A 16,155-nucleotide genomic window follows, 5' to 3' on the forward strand; every position below is an offset into this window, starting at 1 on the left:
TTATATTTTAGAGACTTTCTTGTCTGTGAAAACTTCATTAACTCTGCATCAGCTGAGGTATTCCTTACATCTGAAGCATGTAAGCGGTAGTCTGACGCTATCGGTTTGTTCTGGTCGGCGCTCAGTTTAGCACACGATAAGATAATCACCTTTACGGATTTCTGACAAATCACACATCATTTCTGAAAGGGGAAAACTCTGGAAAGATACTTTAAATTCAAAGATCTGTTTCCACTTTGACCCACAGCTTTTACAGGAAGTTTTTAAATGTTCAATATTTGATGTTTTTCTACAAAAGAGGATTAGGACCACTGATAAAATGTCTTTTTTTCACAGATTTCTGAGAAAAATGTGCAAATCCTGAGAAATAATTCAGATTTTTTCTCTTTCAAAAACATCTGATTATATATTTGTCATGTTTGAAAAGAAAAACACAATTTTGTCTTGCTTATTAAGTTTTACGATAAAAAAGCATTTTGCAAAAAGAGTTTTGACATTTTTGTCTTTCGAGATGTTTGTGACAACTTGTGTAACAAAAACAACAACTAGATGTACTAGTTTGGTGCCTTTATTGTCTTTCATTAAGTGCATTTATTCCATGAACGAAAAGCTGCTTAAACCACCTTTTTAAACATCTCTAAAAGGACCCAGCTTCTCCCTGCTTGACTCTCAGCATTAAGGGGTTGATTTGGGGGGCTAAACCCCCAAGCAGGTCCTGAGCACGACCGCCTCTGCAGCTCCCCGCTCCCACAGGGGTGGGTCAAACGCCGAGACATCATTTCACCAGGGTGTGACGATTAACTTTAACTATTCTTTAGGCAATAGTTTAAGAGCCAGTGTGCCACTTGTGGCTCCAGAACCACAGGATGCAGATCCCTGTTCTGAGTTCAGCTCGTCGTCGGGCGACGGCAGCAGAGGAGTTAAGTGTCCTCCCTGTAACCGGAGGGTTGCAGGTTCACATCCCATCTGTCACAGCCGTGGCAACCCACTTAACCATCCTCGCCTGCTAGTGGTGGTCGCAGGGACCGGTGGCGCCTGTGTTCAGCAGCCTCGCCTCTGTCAGCGCGGCCCAAGGCAGCTGTGGCTACACTGTAGCTCATCACCACCGGTGTGTGAATGTGTGTGTGAATGACTGAATAGTTGTAAAGCACCTTGAGGGGCTGCAGAACCCTAAAAGGTGCCATATACCATTTTTTAACACAGCTGTAGTAAATAGTTGGGATGACTTAAGCCTCGTCTCTGAATTAGGTCACAGGAGTGTTGATCCACAGACCAATCAGGTATGAAGCCATTGTTGTGCTCATGGTCACTTTGACCTGACCTGCACTAAACACACACTGACCATTGATTGATGTGGATTGGTGCTTCTGCCACTTTTTACATTTATTTAGCTCCATTTACCCAGACATGCCAGTCCTAACCACACTTGTCATTATCTGGCAAATCGGTGCATTAATGATGAGTCTCAGTTGGAGCAAAGCCTAAATTTACAGCTTTTCAATCAATTTCCCTCTGGGATTAATAAAGTATTTTTGAATTGAATTTGAATTGAATTGAATTTACGTCGAAGGCTGTTTGATACAATTTTGTTTCACTCTTTAATGTTTATTGTTGGTTGAATAAAACCCTAAAAATGGGAAAAAGCAGAAGAAACCCTTCAGCTCCCAGACACAGAGGCTGTTTCCACCTTGGGGGGGGGGGGGGGGGGGGGGGGGGGGGTCAGAGCCAGCGGTTGTGTCTTTGACTCTGTCATTGATTAACCAGCATAAATCTTCACTGGTGTTGTGATTAGTCACTATTTGAGTTTACATAAACCAAACTAATAATATTTTAAACTGCCTCTAAAACATTTAATCATCGAGTTAGTAGCTTTTAAAAATGCAGCCACTGTCCTTGTCTTTAAATGTAACGTAGCATCACTTCACCTGACCCATCAAACCCAGTTAGATACTCTGTGGGAACAGTGGGGACTTAAATTGCCTGTATTTGATATAGCGCCCTCTAGAGTCCTGGAACCCCCCAAGGCGCTTTACAACACAATCAGTCATTCACCCATTCACACACACATTCACACACTGGTAGGGATGAGCTACGATGTAGCCACAGCTGCCCTGGGGCACACTGACGGAGGCGAGGCTGCCGAGCACAGGCGCCACCGGTCCCTCCGACCACCACCAGCAGGCGACGTGGGTTAAGTGTCTTGCCCAAGGACACAACGACAGCGACAGACTGAGCGGGGCTCGAACCTGCAACCGTCCGATTACCGGGCGAGCACTTAACTCCTGTGCCGCCATCGCCCACCGACTTGTTGGAACTAACCTGCAGTTATTGACCTGAGTTACCAGAATAACTCCACATGTAATCCAGGGTGTTTTATTAGGAATTTGCTTCCATCTACTGATAAAACCAACATAAAAACCTTTCCTTGGACAATTTGTCCTGAAGCTCGATAACTCCAGAAACATTTTCTTCCGTCAGAATAACTTCTAACATCCAGATATTTGGAGGTATGATCAAACATAAACTAACAAAGTGCTGTTTTGTGGCGTTTTGCTGCCTAGCGTCAATGACTGGAATGGCTCCTGTAGCCGTTTTCCTGATGCACTTTTTTTATCTGGACTTGTCTGCACGTGCAGCAGCTGCAAGATCTCACTTTGCACTCTGACTCACTCGGCAAAGAAAGCATCCCCATTATCTTGTGTTTTAATGTGGTTTGTTGCGTGACCTTGGATGATGGTGCTTGTACTGGGATCATCCCACATCGGTAACAATCAGCTCGTATGCAGCGCTGACGAAACGACAGCAAAATAAACAAAATACTTAGTCGGGTCTGTTTGAAAATAGATAGTATTCATAATGAAATAGCAAACTTTTAGTCACAGAACAGCTGAGTAAGCATTTTGTCTACTTTCTCACACAAAACTACAGTGAGCCTTGTCTAGTCCACATTTGGCAAACGACAATATTCTGGAAATTTATAGCTTTTATGAGTTGTGGGAAGAGAACAATTACAAATGTTATGCTTACTTGAAACTTATCACAACCAGAGACTTGTTGACATTCTGTTGACCAGACAGAGACTCCAGTTCCACCCCAGAGTTAAAGCTGCTTCATCCATCCATCCATCCATCCATCCATCCATCCATCCATCCATCCATCCATTTTCTGAACCCGCTTTGTCCACTTGGGTGGGTGGGTGGGGTGGGGGGGCTGGTGCCTATCTCCAGCGGTCAATGGGCAATCAGGCGGGGTACACCCTGGAAAGAGAGCCAGTCCATCACAGTAAAGCTGGTTCTTTACTGGTTTTCAGAAGCATTTAGGGACTGGCTCCTTTTCCCCACATTGAGAGGTTTAGAGATGATCACAGTCTAGGGCGACAGTTTGTCTACACAGATCACAGGGCTTGTCTCAGTACAGTTGGTGTTTGTGAACACTCTTTCCTGAGCTCTGATGGGTGTTCGTTTGTAAACTGATCAACAGGATTTCAGGGAGCAAGCTCTTATTTTGTCAGCTCTTATTTTGTCAGACCATTATTTCTTATATTATTTAAGTAATTATAGGCAGCACACTTTAAACATTATTGCTCACTATAGTGAATAGATGAATGTTCTGTTTTTCAGGGATTTCGAAATCAAAAAGAAATTGAAAACTATTCTACTGCTTTTATTAAGTAATGAAAATTTTTGTGTGAAGAATCGTGATGCATTTCAGACTCAAATCCAATCTTTAGGCAGATAATCGGAATCGGATCGGATCGTGAGGCAGGTAGAGATGCACACCACTAAGTTACCGTCATCCAATCACCTATGGATGAAACTATTTAATCTATAATATTTTTTGTACCAGGCTGTAAACATGTTTATACTTCTAAAATTCCAGATCACATGACTGTCGTGTGTTTTGTCCCATAGGCGGATATTCCTGCTGTGAAGTTGGCATTTTTTTAAGATGGGAGGCAATTTCCTCTGTTTTGGCACCTGCACCTAGCGGATGAGGGGGACACTTGCAATTTTTGTCACTTCCTGGTTGACTTCAGGTTTGGGAGCCCGGGGTTCCCCCTTGTGGTAGAGTTGCATTACTGCTAGCTAATCAAAGTCAAGGGCCTAATTCTAATACTCGCCCTGAAGTCTTCAACAAAGTGCACTTGGAGAAAGTGCACAGTAAGGCTTTGAGTGTGTGGTACGCAAGTGTGCAAATAATTGCCCAATCGAGACATGGAGCATTGTGTAACATGCATGTGTGACATGCCAGGAAGCTGGTTGCTGTGAAACTTAAAAAAAAAAAACTTTATTAGCAACTTTCCAACAAATAATTAAACAATTAATTGAAATAATTTTTCATTTGTTGCTGCTTTGTCTAAAACTTTAGAGCATCAACTAATTGTCCTAAAATTAACTAGGTTCATTAGAAAATACATATGTTCAGTAAATGAACTTGAGCCTGTTCTCCTGCAGCAATGAATTGTGGGTAATACGCTTCACCCAAATCTGCATCAATGCAGACTTGGGTGAAGTGCTGATCAATGGCGCAAAAAAGGTGTGATCAACATCCGCACTTGAGAATCGGGACACCGTTCGCACTCGCACCGCGTGATCGTGCAAGTGAAGGGCTTAAGTGTGGAAGTGTGAGAATTAGTATTGGGCCAAGATATCCAAATATCAGGACGTAAGACTCAATATCCTTCCTTATTCTGCTCACCGCTCCTCCGGCTCACTCCTAGTTCCTGAAACAGGAGCACCCAAACTTTTTTCCCCACAGAAAATGACTCACAAGGCATTCATTTATACTACAGACCACTTTTAATGTATTGAAAAAAAAACCCAGTAAATTTGGTCTTTCTTGATACCAAGGTGCAGATTAAGTTAAACTGAATTGAGTTAAACATCAAAATGGACAGAATCTTAGAGACACAATCCTGAATCTGAACAGGTGAATGAATTACACATATTCCAAACTAATCATCTCCAAAGAGAATGATACTGTTTGGTTCACTTCTGTGTTTTGGGGTTGGTACAAACTTACAGTTTTCTCCTTCTCTCAAAGAACGAGATGTCTTTTCTTTCATGTCTCCTCTAATACTATTTTCTTCTCTCTGCTGCAGGATCTTTATAAAGAAGACTATGCATTAGAGCTATCACCCTAATCACATCCACATTTATAACGACTTCCACCCATCATGGCATCTTCTCCTGGTCTAACGGCTGACCCGTTACCCATGCTTCAGCTCCAGGAGGTGGACTCCAGCAAAGCTGCAGAGAGGCCAGCCTCTCCTGGACTTGTTCCTACCATGTATAGTCCGCCGCTGGGGATTGATGGCCACGCAGTCTGTATTCCCTCTCCATACACAGACAGTAACCATGACTACAATCATGGACCTTTGGCTTTCTATGGTCCATCTGTGCTGGGTTACACCAGGTCACCCATCACTGACAGTCCATCGTCCCTATGTCCCCCAATAAGCCCCTCAGCCTTTTGGACGTCCCACGGTCACCACAACCTACCCTCCCTGACTCTGCACTGTACCCAGCCTCTAGTCTACAATGAACCCAGCGCACATTCCCACTGGCTCAACCCAAAAGCCCATGGTATCAACCCCAACAGGTAAAGACATTTGAAGACAACCCCTACAGAGTAGCAATAAACATGATCAGCATGTAAAGTCAAAGCAGCCTTTCTAGGCATACCCTGGAGGGATAATCCTCAGAGCAATAACTTTTCCTCACTATTTCACCGCCTGTAGGATTTTCCACCTGTACTGATATCTCTGACTGGTGGAAAGTTTATTGTTTTTGGACTCAAATAACTTTTGTTTCAACCATAAAATTTGTCTTATGCAAATCAAAGTTCCCTGAAAATGGTCGAGACGCTTCATGGAAGACCAATGACCAGTGAATGACAAGTGATGTCAAGTTGTCCCTTTTCAGCGTCTGTTTCTCCTTGCAGCTCTGTCATCAGCTGTAACAAGCTCCTAGGGAAGAAATCTGAAGATGAAGTGAAATCCTCACCGTGTTCCTCCGCTGTAGGGAAAGCAGACATGCACTTTTGTGCAGTGTGTCACGACTACGCCTCCGGGTACCACTATGGTGTCTGGTCGTGTGAGGGTTGCAAAGCTTTTTTCAAGAGAAGCATCCAAGGTATTAACTCCTTCTTTTTTTCAATCTGAGAGTTTTCTTCTCTCCATTACCTGAAGTTTTCTTCATGTCTTTCAATATTTTATTTTTACCAGGGCACAATGACTACATTTGCCCCGCCACAAATCAATGCACCATCGACAAGAACCGACGTAAAAGCTGCCAGGCCTGCAGACTACGTAAATGCTATGAAGTGGGCATGATGAAATGTGGTAAGTTCTCTCCTGCTATATTGTACTTGTTGCAGGACATACATTTTATTGTTTGTTTTGTTCTCTCAGTGTGGACATGTGCAACACATTAATGGAACGTATACACCATGGTCTGTATCCAAGTTTGTTTCCTTAGATAGTTTTCCTCATTGGGGCTGGTTTGAAAGTTCACAGGTCAAACAAGCAACGAGGTCCCCTGAATGAGTTGGTTGTTGGTTCAGTTGCGCCTGAACCCTGATACAGTCATGTCTTAAGCCATATGGAGTAGTGAGTAGGTCTAGGTGCTTCTTTTAGTGGTTTCATTGTTATTTTATTTTATGTTTTGCTGTAAAAAAGTTGCAGGAGGTGGATTTCCGTTTCTCAGATGGGTTTTCTTACGATGTGTAGCTGCATGGCCAGCTGATTTCATCAAAGTGCAGAAAGTGAACCAAACCAAATGAAGGGGTACATTTCTTGTTAACCCCCGTTCGATTAAACCAAGTCCCCTGAACTATGCTGATCTAAAAGCATCCTGAGTTTTGATCGTTGGTCCTTTCATAGTTCAGGAGTAAACTATGGCAGAGGAGTAAATTTCCCTCCCCTGTTTGCACCCCGCTCAGTCTGTCGCAGCAGTTGTGTCACTGGGCACTTCACTCACATTGCCTGCTGGTGGTAGTCAGAGGAACTGGTGGTGTCTGTGAACGGCAGCCATGGGGCATCTGTGGATTTAATGTAGCTTTTCACCACCAGTGTGTGAATGGTGTGTTGTGAAGCTCCTTGAGATTTTAGAAGGCACTATAATCCATTTACCATTACTCCAGCTTCCTTTTAAAATTTTCAGTTAGAAATGATTGAATTTTTCACCATCATAAAAACTGCAGAGCAGCAGTGTCAGGTTATCACGTGTCATCTGATATCATTAACCTGAGTGTTACCCCAGCCCACCATGGGCTTCTGTGTGCTGTGTCTGGGCTAGTGTGGGCAGGGCAAACCCACACTTATGAGTTCAACCCCCAAGGCTCTTGTGTATGGTTGCATAAATGGGTCCCATACAGGGATGGGTACCTTTGACATTTGAATCGATCCGGTACTAATTCCCGGTACCTAGGAATCGATACCGGTACTTAACGGTACCAATTTTCGATACTTTTGAGTGTTTCATATTTTAATTAACTTTTATAATTAAATATATATTTTTCTCAATATATAACAATATTTGATAAACATCACGATAAATAACATTCAACTGTTTGTATTTTAACATCGTCCTTGTAGTTTTATAAGCTGATAATTAAACTGAAGCAAACATCTTTACTGTGAACTAAATTTACTGTGTATCTTCATTCCTTTTGCCGTCCTTTTTCAATTGATTTTTTCTACTGGGAAGTTAGAATTTCCGAGGAGAAAGCTAAAGCGCCATTAGCTGATAACAATGGTGGCATAGGAAGCTAACATATCAAGCTAACATTATCTTAAACAGTTTATTTAGCTGCTGGAGCAGATTAAAACAATGATGCCTCACACTTAGATCATTGTCACTGGTTTCATCTTCACCCAATCACCCGTCGCATTTAGTAAAGTGAAGCCAAACTTTAGAGCGCGTTCATGTTCTTCTAGTCAGAAATTCGGAGCTCCGAGGAGAAAGCGAACACACCATTAGTGGGACAAAAGCTAACATGTCAAGCTAACGTTATCTTAAACATTTTATTTACCTACCGTAGCAGATTAAGATGAGGATGTCTCACTTAGATCGTTGTCGCTGGTTTCATCATCACCCAGTTACCCATCACATTTAGTGAAGTGGACCCAAGCTTTAGCGTGCGTTCTTTCTATCATGCTGCTCTGTTTACAACTCGCTCGCAGCGAACGACTTAATGCTCTTGCGCATGCGCAGTTGTCTAGGCAAGTTCTCGTTATGAAGGACGGGTACCGAAACGAGGCACCGTTTCAAATGACGTGAATCGGTACTCGGTCGGTACTATGGAATTCGGTCGGTACCTTAAAAAGTACTGAATTCGGTACCCAACGCTAGTCCCATATGTGTTTTCCATCGTGGGCCCCTATTACACTCAACAAAAATATAAACACAACGCCTTTGTTTCTGCTCTGATTTTTCATGAGATGTACTTAAAGATCTAAAATTCATTCCAGATACACAATATCACCATTTCTCTCAAACATTGTTCACAAATCAGTCTAAATGTGTGATAGTGAACACTTCTGCTTTGCTGAGATAATCCATCCCACCTCACAGGTGTGCCACATCAAGATGCTGATCCGACATCATGAGTAGTGCACAGGTGCACCTTATTCTGCCCACAATAAAAGGCCACCCATGAATGTGCAGTTTTGTCTCACAGCAAAATGCCACAGATGCCACAAGCATTGAGGGAGCGTGCAATTAGCATGCTGACAGCAGGAATGTCAACCAGCTCTGTTGCTCGTGCATTGAATGTTCATTTCTCCACCATAAGCCGTCTCCAAAGGCATTTGAGAGAATATGGCAGTACATCCAACCGGCCTCACAACCGCAAATGATGTGTAACCACACCAGCCCAGGACCTCCACATCCAGCAGGTTCACCTCCAAGATCGTCTGAGACCAGCCACTCAGACAGCTGCTGAAACAATTGGTTTGCATAACCAAACAATTTCTGCACAAACTGTCAGAAACCGTCTCAGGGAAGCTCAACTGCATGCTCGTCATCCTCATCGGGGTCTTGACGTGACTCCAGCTCATTGCCGTTACAGACCTGAGTGGGCAAATGCATCTCATAAACACAATGTGAAGCAGATGTGTTGCACTGCATGAGGCAAATGGTGGTCACACCAGATACTGACCGGTTCTGAGTCCCCAGACCCCCAATAAAGTAAAAAAACTGCACTTCCAGGGTGGCCTTTTATTGTGGGCAGTATAAGGTACACCTAATCACTACTCATGATGTCAGATCAGCATCTTGATGTGGCACACCTGTGAGGTGGGATGGATTATCTCAGCAAAGCACAGGTGCTCACTTTCACACATTTAGACTGATTTGTGAACAATGTTTGAGAGAAATGGTATGTTGTGTATCTGGAATGAATTTTAGATTTTTGAGTCCATCTCATGAAAAATCGGAGCAGAAACAAAGGTGTTGCGTTTATATTTTTGTTGAGTGTAGAATTAGTTAATGGCAACCCACAGATAAATCTGCCCAAATCCATCCCATGCTGAGCCCTTGTGGGGTCCCCTGGACCATCCCAATGCATGATTGCACATATACATTAATGCTGATTATTTTTGTGGGCACCTCACAGAGGATACTCCCCAAAAATGACCCATGTGGGGAATCCACGGGTCTGCCCACTTCAATCCGTCTGTATGATTTCTAGGGGAACCCCCCAGAGGGACATGCCCAGAAACAACCCACAGTGGCCCAGTGAGTGTCAGCTCATGTGGGAAATTCAGGGATTTGCCCATTTCAATCCCTTGGTGTGATTCACGTGGGCACCCCATTGTGGGATCTGCCTAAAAACTACCTCCAGTGGCCCATGAGTGTCAGCCCATGTGGGGAATTCAGTAGACTATCCAGTTCAATCCCCCTGTAGAGGATAATACTGTGGGGTGTCCACAGTAATAAACACTTAACGCATGTGTGCAGTCAACCATTGGATTGGCACAGGGCCCCCCACAAGGGCTCAGGCATGGGATGGATTTGGGCAGATGCATCTGTGGGTTGCCCTTAACTAAATCCCAGGGGGGCCCATGTGGGAAAATACATACTGGCCCCATTCATACACAACATCCTTGTGTGTTAACTCTGGGGTAAGTGAGGGTTTTCTCTGCCTATACTACCCCAGACACAGCCCACTGAAGCCCATGGTGTGTTTGCTGGGTGTCTTTGTAGTTCATTCCAATTCAGAGTGAACTCTAGTCCAAAACCATATCATTTAATGTAATGTACATGACACAAGTTCTCTAGACAAGGTATTAGAGTTTTTATAATAGTTAGGGGTTGTAATGATACTGCATCAGTAGCTCAGGAGTATCAATATGGTGCTTCTGGGGAAGCCCGGGACCACCAGGTCATCTAAGGAGGGGTGCACTGGCCCAGGTCGAAAACGGAGCAGGTCAAAGCCCCCGTGCCGCTCAGTAGTGGAATCGCGCCTGTGAATAGACACTGTAGTGCAGACTGAGTCCCGCTGTATTAGGTTGTAGGTTTAATCCCAGCTCCATCCAGGTAAACTTCCCCATGTTGGACACAAAGGGTAGCATTGGCCAATTAGTAGATAATCATCACCTGTAGTGTGTGAATGTGTGAGCACACGAATAAAGGAAAGCACTCGAGGTACTTTGAAAAGCGCCATCTAAATCTAATCATTTTTGTTCTAAATCAAATGGTAAATGGTGGGAAACCCACACATGTCAGGGTACCGCTGTGAAATGCGGGGCACATGAAGAATCATTACACAGTGATGGCCCACATATGCGGGTCAAGCCCTGTTTGGCTCCTATATGGCCGCAAATGATGGGGCCCACATGGGGCCATACATTTCACAACGGCTTTGGGTCTCACTGTGGGCAACCCTTTGTAGGCCACATTTTTGCCCAGAGAGATGCCACATGGGGGCCCAAACAAACCTTTCCTGGGACAGAGTCTTTGGCTGCTTAATGTTTTACCTTACAGTGGTCCAGCTTACATCTTATGTCAGGAGATGAAACAACTGTTTAAAGTGAAGCGTACCAATGAGCACATTAGAGAATAAAATAGACAATGAAACCATTCTTTCTATTCTATTCTTTGACATGCTTATTTCATATGCTTACTTCCCTGTGATGGTTGGATGGTTTTCACAGAGATGGTTGTTTTAACACATGACCTTTAACCAGATGTGTTCTGGTCATCAGAAGAGCTACTTACTGGAAACATCTGCAGCCTCTACATCAGTGTTGGTGTACAACACAGTGTTGAAGATGAATGATTATGCGATGTTGAGCGGGCTTTGCTTTTTGGACCCTTTGTTTTTCTCACTACTATTTGGAATCTGGATAGTCATATCATTTTCTGTTGAAAACACAAAACCTAGAACTCGTCCATCTCCAGGAACAACCCTTTTACAGGTTTGCTGTTTTTATTCACCAGGTGTGAGGCGTGAACGCTGCAGCTACCGAGGAGCCCGACTTCGTCGAGGAGGACTCCAGCCTCGGGATACATCAGGCAGGGGTTTGGAAAGAGTTGGGATCGGCTCTCGAGTGCAGCGCCTCCACCCTACAGAAGTACCTCCTTCCCTGTTTGCTCCTCTCACTCAGCTGCACCATGCAAACCACTCATCCATGAGCCCAGAGGAGTTCATCTCCCGCATCATGGAGGCAGAGCCACCTGAGATCTACCTCATGGAGGACCTGAAGAAGCCCTTCACCGAGGCCAGCATGATGATGTCTCTCACCAACCTGGCTGACAAGGAACTGGTGCTCATGATCAGCTGGGCTAAGAAGATCCCAGGTACAGATGCAAACTTTTACATCCAGTCTTTAGAAATCTCATTCGTGCTTCTCATAGAAGTGGTTTGCTATGAAAAAAAACTCCTTATAAAACTGAAACATGTCAAAAATAAACCAGAGCACTTTGAAGGATTTAATTTATTTAATTCACACGTTTATTCCTTAATTGGACTTGTTAAAGTATTTAACAACGTTGAGCCCTATTGGACTTTTATAGGCTGCTCTGTTTTCTATGTTTTAGCCTTTTCCACGTGTTTGGTTTTCTCTCCTTCCTTATTTGTTCCTTTTCCAGTTTTATTCTTCCTCCATCCTTTTTCTGCTCACACCTTCTCTTTCCTTTTGCTCTCAGTCACTGTTCAGCACAGCAGGTAGCTTCCCAGTAAACGTGTTAATGTGAAGCAATGACAAAGACTCATCGTTCTGAATGAGAAGTCTTTGCGAGAGTAAAAAAGGAGGCTATTTTTGTAGATTTGACTGTTTTTTCCCTCAGTCGGAAGCTGGGAGGACATTGCTCTGTAAAAGGACTGTACCAATGGTGACGTGTGAGCAACACTGTTCCAAATGATTTAAAATTTGCTTTTGTAATTGCATTTTTCAGATATTTTTTCTGTCTTGAGTCCATCATCCACCATGTCTGCAGAAAAGTGTGAAGAAAACAAAGCAGGAATTTAGTAGAAAATGCAATGAAAAAGAATATTCGCTAAAGACAACAATGGCCAATCCATTGGTTATTGGCCATTGGCTGCGAGAAGTTTTTTTAAATTAAATGACAGATTCACAACATCTAGCTCTAGAAAAATGTTTTAGAAACCCTAAATCCAATCCAATTTTATTTATAAAGCGCATTCACAAGGCATTACAACCAAACAAGGCGCTGTACACTAAAAATGTTAGTTAATTAAACAGGCGGTATACAAACATGTCGAACACAGATAAAAGATAAAAAGGAAATACAACAAAATTCCCAAAACTAACATCTAAAAATCAATAGACACAGGGAGAATAAAAATTAGAAAAAACATTGTAAAAAAGAACCTCAATAGTACGGAAGTTGATATTGTAAAGTCCATTTTTAAACAATGCAGATGTAAGTGATGGTCATAATTATGTTGTATAAGCTAGGTTGAAGTAGTGAGTTTTCAGGCGTGATTTAAAAATGCTAGCTGTTGGTGCTTGCCTCACTAGCAGTGGTAATGCGTTCCACAGCTTCGGTGCACAGACAGAGAAAGCCATCTCTCCACGGCTTTTTAAACGTGCATTCAGAACAGCTAGGGAGGAGCTTATCTTCAGACCTGAGAGCACGCGGCGGGTTGTAGTAATGGACCAGTTCACACAGATATGGAGGAGCGTGATGGTTCAAGGATTTGTAAGTCAGAAGCATAATTTTGAAATTTATCCTGAACTGCACGGGCAACCAGTGGAGAGATTTCAGAATTGGAGGAATGTGTTGGAATAACACATAAATGTGAAATAACATCTTTTTATTTAAAAATGCAAAGCTACAATTTAAATCTGGTTACATTTTATAGAAATAATCAAATTTCTTTCTTTTTCAGGATCCTGTAATTACCTTTTTATCCTTTTCTTTATATTTTTTAATCTAAATTTTTGATTTTCCCCCATTTTTTTAATGATTTTATATTATTTTTTGTTCTTGTAAAGCGCCTTGGGATTTTTACCATGGAGGTGCTATTTAAAAAGTATTTCTTCTTCTTCTTCTAAATGAATGAATACATCTATTGTTTGATCTAGTACACACAATTATGATTGATTTTAAGCATCAAAGAAATATTTAAAGCCAAGAAAAATGTCCGCAGACTCTTCCGTCTCTCCCAGAGTGACAAGATGAAGGAGATCCACTGACAGAATCTCTAGTTTGCATCAACACAAAAACACAAATGTTCCCAGAGGGAAATCCTACGCCGTTTTATTAAACGCACTTTGTACAATCTGAGCTTGTTCAAGTTTTACAAGCTGAGCGGATCTTAAATGGATGTTTTTGTGTCTTCGTCGTATCCCAGCTGCTGGTCTTGTTGTGAGGTTTGGTTGAGAAGGTCGGCTTTGATCATCGCAGCAGCAGGGTCATGTGACCTGTGTAGCTGAGTCCTTCCCAGAGCTCTGACAGTATGTTAATCTAAGAAACTGAAACTGAAGTCATGGCACATCCATCCATCCATCTATCCATCCATCCATCCATCCATCCATCCATCCATCCATGCATGCATTCTCTTCCGTTTATCTGGATTCGGGTCATGGGGGCAGCAGCCTAAGTCAAGAAGCCCAGACTTCTCTCTCCCCAGCTACTTGGGCCAACTCTTCCGGGGGAATCTCAAGGTGTTCCCAGGCCAGGCGAGACACATAGGCCCTCCAGTGTCTTCTGGGTCTTCCTTTAGATCTCCTTCTGGTTGGACATGCCCGGAAAACCTCACCAGGGAGCCATCCAGGAGGCATCCTGACCAGATGCCCGAGCCACCTCAAATCAACGTAGAGGAGCAGCAAATCTACTCCAAGCCCCTCCTGGATGACCGAGCTTCTCACCCTATCTCTAAGGGAGAGCCCAGACACCCTGCTGAGAAAACTCATTTCAGCCGCTTGTATCCGGGATCTCGTTCTTTCGGTCACTACCCAAAGCTCGATAAATCGAGAGCTTCGCCTTCTGACTCAGCTCTCCCTTCATCACGACAGACCGGTACAACGCCCGCATCACTGCAGACGCAGCACCAATCCACCTATCGATCTCACACTCCAGCTTTCCCTCACTCGTGAACAAGACCCCGAGATACTTAAACTCCTCCACTTGAGGCAGGACCTGGGCTCTGACCTGGAGAAGGCATTTCATTGAAATTTTTGACAAGACCAACACATTAACTTTACAAATAGAAGACAGAAATAATTGAATAAAAATCACTTAACCCTCTGGAGGCAGGCGTTGCAGATTAGCAACGGTAAAACCTACCTACCTGGTTGCTCCACACACGTATTTCATGAACATTTTTAAACTCAGAAGCACCCCTGAAGGACTTAGTTGTTCGTCCTTTTACCAGAACTTATTTTGAGCCTGAGAGGGTTAACAGCAAAATCCCAACCAGAGAGGAAAAGCTAAAATGAAAATAAATAATTTTTACCTCTAAACCATCAGAAAGAGGACTTTCTCTCAGAGTTACTAATGTGTTTGTTTTCTCTCCTCCAGGATTCATAGAGCTGAGTCTAGCAGACCAAATCCACCTGCTGAAGTGCTGTTGGCTGGAGATCCTGATGCTGGGCCTCATGTGGAGGTCAGTGGATTACCCTGGGAAGCTCATCTTCTCTCCAGACTTTAAACTCAGCAGGTGAGAACATTTTATACCATCTGCTGTCAAGCACATCTGCAACATCACGTCCTGTTTGAGTGTATCTGATCACTGAGTTTCTGGAGCCCTCAAAGTTTACGGCGAGCCTTAAAGGGACTTTCCACACGACTCCGGTAGAGAGAAGCCCTTGACTGGGTTGTTGTGTTTTAGGTTTTCACACCTGTTTTTTGAACGTTTGCTTCATTAACTATCGTTAAATCTATTCTGTCATTTCTCTGACTTTCTCTGAGTTATGAGAGCCGTCCTCTGTGCCATCCAAACCAAAAGGTCCAACTGAGACAGATGAGTACAAATGATTCTGTAGAGTCTAACCGCTGGAGCTCAGAGTATCTCACACCTCCATTAACGGCTCCTGTCATTGGTATGCTTCTGAGTTTTTATACAAGTTTTGAAAAAGGGCAAAATTCAAAGTTTATGAAAAAGTGAGAGCTGGCTTGGTGACCAGAGTGGAACAATGAATACTAAACATGACATGATCCAGGTGGTTCGGGGGTCAACTTGTCCCATTTTCACTGCAAATAATTACAAAGTTTTCCTTCCTTAATGCCACTATGACCTTCTGTCCTGAAGGTCTCCGCTGTGCTTCTGTTAGGAGGACCGGAGGTGTCCGAACAGTCGGATTTACTAAAGCCTGAGTTTAAGTTGAACTTGTCTTAAACGAAGGCTTAGCTGTGTTTTCTCTCAGGCTGTAAAGCATTTGGTGTTTTATTGAAGATGTAATTAATCTACTTTACTTTATCTATAAATATTGTTGAAAAATAACTTTAAATTCAGAATTAATTCGGTGGAGTTGTGTCATGTATTGAGTTATAAACACAAGAGGAGTCACGTAAAAAAACATTTACCTGTAAACATAAAGATTTGAGACAATAAAACACGTCAAAATGAAACAGAACTCGGGTCAAGCGTGGACGACAGTAGAGTAGTTAACTAAACGTGTTCACTCACAAACACACACAGCTGATCTTCCATGTGAAAGTGGAAACGTTTAATGTTGTGTGT

General features: G+C 43.0%; 1 protein-coding gene across 3 annotated transcripts in view; it reads left to right on the top strand.

The window, feature by feature from the left end:
- The window catches only part of esr2b (estrogen receptor 2b), an 81,566-nt gene that overhangs the window by 19,795 nt on the left and 45,616 nt on the right, over positions 1-16,155 (top strand). For all 3 annotated transcript variants that reach the window (XM_015969056.3, XM_015969055.3, XM_015969057.3), the window contains 5 exons: positions 5,102-5,601; positions 5,944-6,134; positions 6,227-6,343; positions 11,445-11,804; positions 14,994-15,132. In XM_015969056.3, coding sequence (XP_015824542.3) covers positions 5,177-5,601; positions 5,944-6,134; positions 6,227-6,343; positions 11,445-11,804; positions 14,994-15,132 — 1,232 coding nt within the window. In that variant the 5' untranslated portion in view covers positions 5,102-5,176. The remainder of the gene's footprint in view (positions 1-5,101; positions 5,602-5,943; positions 6,135-6,226; positions 6,344-11,444; positions 11,805-14,993; positions 15,133-16,155) is intronic.

The sequence above is a fragment of the Nothobranchius furzeri genome, chromosome 18 (assembly GCF_043380555.1).
Source record: "Nothobranchius furzeri strain GRZ-AD chromosome 18, NfurGRZ-RIMD1, whole genome shotgun sequence".
Lineage (NCBI taxonomy): Eukaryota > Metazoa > Chordata > Actinopteri > Cyprinodontiformes > Nothobranchiidae > Nothobranchius > Nothobranchius furzeri.